General features: G+C 48.0%; 1 protein-coding gene across 2 annotated transcripts; it reads right to left on the reverse strand.

The window, feature by feature from the left end:
* Positions 1-462: 462 nt before the first annotated feature.
* On the reverse strand, positions 463-5469 carry LOC135566709 (ubiquitin carboxyl-terminal hydrolase 37-like). 2 transcript variants are annotated; one of them, XR_010462166.1, is made up of 5 exons: positions 5310-5469; positions 3001-3079; positions 2115-2250; positions 1727-2029; positions 463-1354 (listed from the first exon to the last, which is right to left on the reverse strand). XR_010462166.1 is itself a non-coding variant. In XM_065014346.1 (4 exons), the coding sequence occupies exons 1-3, from the start codon at positions 3104-3106 to the stop codon at positions 2014-2016; spliced, it is 258 nt and encodes an 85-aa protein (XP_064870418.1). In that variant the 5' UTR covers positions 3107-3148; the 3' UTR covers positions 463-1354; positions 1727-2013. The 2 variants fall into 2 exon arrangements, 1 of the variants encoding a protein (XP_064870418.1); XM_065014346.1 differs by lacking the exon at positions 5310-5469 and having other exon boundaries at positions 3001-3148.
* Between the last annotated feature and the right edge of the window lie 119 nt (positions 5470-5588).

Genomic DNA, 5588 nt, shown 5'->3' on the forward strand with positions numbered 1-5588 from the left:
ACGAGGGTGGCAGCATCATGTTGTGGGAGTGCTTTGATGCAGGAGGGACTGGTGCACTTCACAAAATAGATGGCATCGTGAGGAAAGGAAAATTATGTGGATATATTGAAGCAATATCTCAAAACATCAGTCAAGAAGTTAAAGCTTGGTTGCAAATGGGTCTTGATGACCCCAAGCATACAGCCAAAGTTGTGGCAAAATGGCTTAACGACAACAACGTCAAGGTATTTGTCACGCCCTGGTCGAAGTATTTTGTGTTTTTCTTTATGTTTTGGTCAGGCCAGGGTGTGACATGGGTTTTTGTATGTGGTGTGTAGCTTAGTGGGATTGTAGCTTAGTGGGGTGTTCTGGGAGAGTCTATGGCTGTCTGAAGTGGTTCTCAATCAGAGGCAGGTGTTTACCGTTGTCTCTGATTGGGAACCATATTTAGGAAGCCATATTCTTTGGTTGTATTGTGGGTGATTGTCCTGTGTGTCTTGATGTCCTTGTTAGAGGTTTGTAGACACATGTATAGGCTGTTTTCGGTTTTCGTTTCATTTATTGTTTTGTTGAGTTTGTGTGTTGATTCGTGTTAAGTTGTTTTATTAAACATGGATCGAAATCTACACGCTGCAGTTTGGTCCGACTCTCCTTCACCAGTAGAAAGCCGTTACAGTATTGGAGTGGCAATCACAAAGCCCTGACCTTAATCCTATAGAACATTTGTGGGCAGAACAGAAAAAGTGTGTGCAAGCTAGGAGGCCAACAAAACTGACTCCGTTACACCAGCTCTGTCAGCAGAAATGGGCCAAAATTCACCCAACTTGTTGTGGAAGGCTACCTGAAATGTTTGACCCAAGTTAAATAATTTAAAGGCAATGCAACCAAATACTAATTGAGTGTATGTAAACTTCTGACCCACTAAAAATGTGATGAAAGCAATAAAAGCTTAAATAAATAATTTCTATTATTCTGACATTTTGACATTCTTAAAATAAAGTGATGATCCTAACTGACCTAAGACTGGGAATTTTTACTAGGATTAAATGTCAGGAATTGTGAAAAACTGAGTTTAAATGTATTTGGCTAAGGTGTATGTAAACTTCGCACCAAAGCCGTGTTGGGCGGTCAGTTTCTCCAGCTTGGCTCGAAGCTCCTCAATTTCTCTTACGTGCTCATGATTTGCCATTAGGGCCGTGTCCAGGGCTGCGGGTTCAGGGGCTGCACAGTAATCACGTGTCTGGACCTGATCAGAGGTGGCACAGTCCCATAGGCAGCGCACCTTGTTCTTCATCCTCCTCAGTCGGAGCAGGAGGTTTCAGTCTTCTTTCCCAAACACCAGGTCTCTTTTCAATGTGCCAGTTCCATGAGAAGACTGTAGGAACAAAACCTCTTTTTAGGAATTGTCGCTCCCCAATTTTTCCTTCAACAAAGTCACTCTCATTAGCACCTCATTCGCGGGGCTGTAATTTAAACGTAGCCATTGCAAACTATTTCAGTCAGAAATGCATCAACAACAGTTAGATAGCTATCAAGCTAATGATAAAAACAATAGCAGAAATCGCTGCAGGAAGTCATCAACCCTGTAGGAAGTAAATTAGAACATTGGAGGCGGTATAATGCACAGAGCCTATTGATTGTCTCTTCTCTCTTCTGTCACGTGCTACATCCTGTTGTTATGTGAACGACTGGCTGAGCCTTGGATACATCCAGTATTGCCCCAAACGCGCATTACTTGTTAACTTACAGCCAGTAGTGATCATAACACCCCCACCCCCCTTGTTGAGGCTGGGCAGGGAGTGTTGAAGCCGGGCTTGGTGCTGCCCCTGTTGAGGCAGGGCTGGGGGTGTTAAAGCTGGGCCTAGGACTACCACTGTTGAAGCTGGGCTGAGGGTATTTAGTCTAGGCCTGTACAACCCCTGTTGAGACTGGGCTGAGCCTTTTGAGGCTGAGCTTGGTGTGTGGAGGCTGGTCCAGGTGCTGCCCCTGTTGAGGCTGGTGCTGGAGGCCCTGTTAGGCCCTGTGTGCTGGGGCCTAATTCTCTCCTGCCCTGAAGGGTGAAAGGAACCACTTACTGCACATACAGTACACATATATAGCAACACAAGAATATAGATGTAGAGAGTAAGCAGTACCTGAACATATAGAAGAGCAGGTAAGCACTCCGGGCTCTGGTCCTCAGCACAGTGGCTTCATTGGACATTGACACTTGGCTGTCGTTACAGCAGAACCAGTTTCCACTGGCATTCAAGATGTCACTAATGTAGTGCCCTGTGGAACAAAGAAGACAGACTCGAGGTCAAGGGTCAGGCTCTTGTGTGTAATGGAGTGTGTTATAACAATTAAACAGTTCATTTGGAAGGTATTTTATCTGTTACAAGTGTCAAGTTTGGAAATCAGAGATAAACACATACACGTGGCATGCCTCTCCATTCCTTTGAATTAAATTGCGCAAACTCTAAACATATAGCAGTGCTTGTCGGGATGGCACTTCGCTCTGAAGCCTTGCTCGTTTGGTCTAAGAGGCTATCGGAGGGTCTAATTATCCCCTACACCAGGGTTCCCCAACTGGCGGACCGTCGGATGAATTTGGCCCACGGGTGATTTTATTTGGCCCACCCCATGTTTTATGAGCAAACAATTGTAATTGTTAAAAGACTGTAAAAACACCAGCAAATCAGTTCCAAGTGATTTTCATTTTGGAAATCTGATCCAAAGTCTTCCTACGCCTAATAAAGAGATATACGTGATTGTACACAAATGTAAGCAAGGTTTGAAATGAGTCAAATATGATATCTGTTTGGGCTTCTTGCTGTCAATTTGCAGTCTACAAATTATTATTATCCCCGGCCTTCAACCCTCGATCATTTTCACTCCCTCAGCTTTGGGATACTTGTTTAAATGGCAGAGGCGCACGTGAATGCGCAAATTGAAAGTCGAGGAGAAGGGAGTGATTTGGGATTCAGCCTATGCCATATGTACTGTGCATTTGCATGTATGTGTTTTAAGGTATTTACTTACCGGAGTTTGCGGAGCCTCCCAAATGAGAGACTACGCCAGTCAGCTGGTAGTAGCCATTCACTGACTTCACTGGCTGCTTCTTCAGTAAGAAAACACATGTGATCATTGGATTCTCATTTCCCCTACAGTCCACCACACTGTCTACAGTCCACTACACTACTCGTCTACTGCAGATCTACTATATCATGTACTCCTCATAACTATCTCAGTGTTCTGTCATAACTTATATTTCACTGGTTTCACTCTCTATCTCTCCTCACCACTGAGGCTGTCCACAGCACTTTCCCTGGTTCCTGGTCATTACATTTACATTACATTTAAGTCATTTAGCAGACGCTCTTATCCAGAGCGACTTACAAATTGGTGCGTTCACCTTAAGACATCCAGTGGAACAGCCACTTTACAATAGTGCATCTAAATCTTTTAAGGGGGGTGAGAAGGATTACTTTATCCTATCCTAGGTATTCCTGAAAGAGGTGGGGTTTCAGGTGTCTCCGGAAGGTGGTGATTGACTCCGCTGTCCTGGCGTCGTGAGGGAGTTTGTTCCACCATTGGGGGCCAGAGCAGCGAACAGTTTTGACTGGGCTGAGCGGGAACTGTACTTCCTCAGTGGTAGGGAGGCGAGCAGGCCAGAGGTGGATGAACGCAGTGCCCTTGTTTGGGTGTAGGGCCTGATCAGAGCCTGAGGTACTGAGGTGCCGTTCCCCTCACAGCTCCGTAGGCAAGCACCATGGTCTTGTAGCGGATGCGAGCTTCAACTGGAAGCCAGTGGAGAGAGCGGAGGAGCGGGGTGACGTGAGAGAACTTGGGAAGGTTGAACACCAGACGGGCTGCGGCGTTCTGGATGAGTTGTAGGGTTTAATGGCACAGGCAGGGAGCCCAGCCAACAGCGAGTTGCAGTAATCCAGACGGGAGATGACAAGTGCCTGGATTAGGACCTGCGCTGCTTCCTGTGTGAGGCAGGGTCGTACTCTGCGGATGTTGTAGAGCATGAACCTACAAGAACGGGCCACCGCCTTGATGTTAGTTGAGAACGACAGGGTGTTGTCCAGGATCACGCCAGGTTCTTAGCGCTCTGGGAGGAGGACACAATGGAGTTGTCAACCGTGATGGCGAGATCATGGAACGGGCAGTCCTTCCCCGGGAGGAAGAGCAGCTCCGTCTTGCCGAGGTTCAGCTTGAGGTGGTGATCCGTCATCCACACTGATATGTCTGCCAGACATGCAGAGATGCGATTCTGCCACCTGGTCATCAGAAGGGGAAAGGAGAAGATTAATTGTGTGTCGTCTGCATAGCAATGATAGGAGAGACCATGTGAGGTTATGACAGAGCCAAGTGACTTGGTGTATAGCGAGAATAGGAGAGGGCCTAGAACAGAGCCCTGGGGACGCCAGTGGTGAGAGCGCGTGGTGAGGAGACAGATTCTCGCCACGCCACCTGGTAGGAGCGACCTGTCAGGTAGGACGCAATCCAAGCGTGGGCCGCGCCGGAGATGCCCAACTCGGAGAGGGTGGAGAGGAGGATCTGATGGTTCACAGTATCGAAGGCAGCCGATAGGTCTAGAAGGATGAGAGCAGAGGAGAGAGAGTTAGCTTTAGCAGTGCGGAGGGCCTCCGTGATACAGAGAAGAGCAGTCTCAGTTGAATGACTAGTCTTGAAACCTGACTGATTTGGATCAAGAAGGTCATTCTGAGAGAGATAGCGGGAGAGCTGGCCAAGGACGGCACGTTCAAGAGTTTTGGAGAGAAAAGAAAGAAGGGATACTGGTCTGTAGTTGTTGACATCGGAGGGATCGAGTGTAGGTTTTTTCAGAAGGGGTGCAACTCTCGCTCTCTTGAAGACAGAAGGGACGTAGCCAGCGGTCAGGGATGAGTTGATGAGCGAGGTGAGGTAAGGGAGAAGGTCTCCGGAAATGGTCTGGAGAAGAGAGGAGGGGATAGGGTCAAGCGGGCAGGTTGTTGGGCGGCCGGCCGTCACAAGACGCGAGATTTCATCTGGAGAGAGAGGGGAGAAAGAGGTCAGAGCACAGGTAGGGCAGTGTGAGCAGAACCAGCGGTGTCGTTTGACTTAGCAAACGAGGATCGTCATTTGGTCATTTGAATCTGAGGGTCAAATATACATATAAAGAGCTGCGAAAAGCATTAGCTCGTCTGAATTGCTCTGGTCTAAACAAGCTTCCGTACATCACTGAAGATGTCTGAGAAACATTTTAATTTGCAGCTTCTAGCTTCTCTGTCTGCAGGACCATTTGGGAGTGGGTGGATTGTGTGGTGTTGGAACAAGAATATTGTTGTGATGCCATGACCTACCTGAACAGCAGAGGGCGCTATCTTTGGTCCCTCCGGGTGGGTTGGGGACTTGGCTGGCGAGAGTCTGGGGGATGGACACCTGGATATTGGGGGTCTGGTTGGTGAGGGCCTGTGGGCTGGCACTGTGCAGGGGTGGCACCGTGTCCCCACAGAAGGTGGAGAGCCTCAGCTCCGAGGAAACAAGAGGAGCCTCCAGCCTCCAGCCTCCAGGTCCTCAAACCTCTTAGATGAGAATGACACTGCCCAGAGACAGAGAAGAACAGACAGACAATGAAACCA

The sequence above is a fragment of the Oncorhynchus nerka genome, unplaced genomic scaffold (genome assembly GCF_034236695.1).
Source record: "Oncorhynchus nerka isolate Pitt River unplaced genomic scaffold, Oner_Uvic_2.0 unplaced_scaffold_3628, whole genome shotgun sequence".
Lineage (NCBI taxonomy): Eukaryota > Metazoa > Chordata > Actinopteri > Salmoniformes > Salmonidae > Oncorhynchus > Oncorhynchus nerka.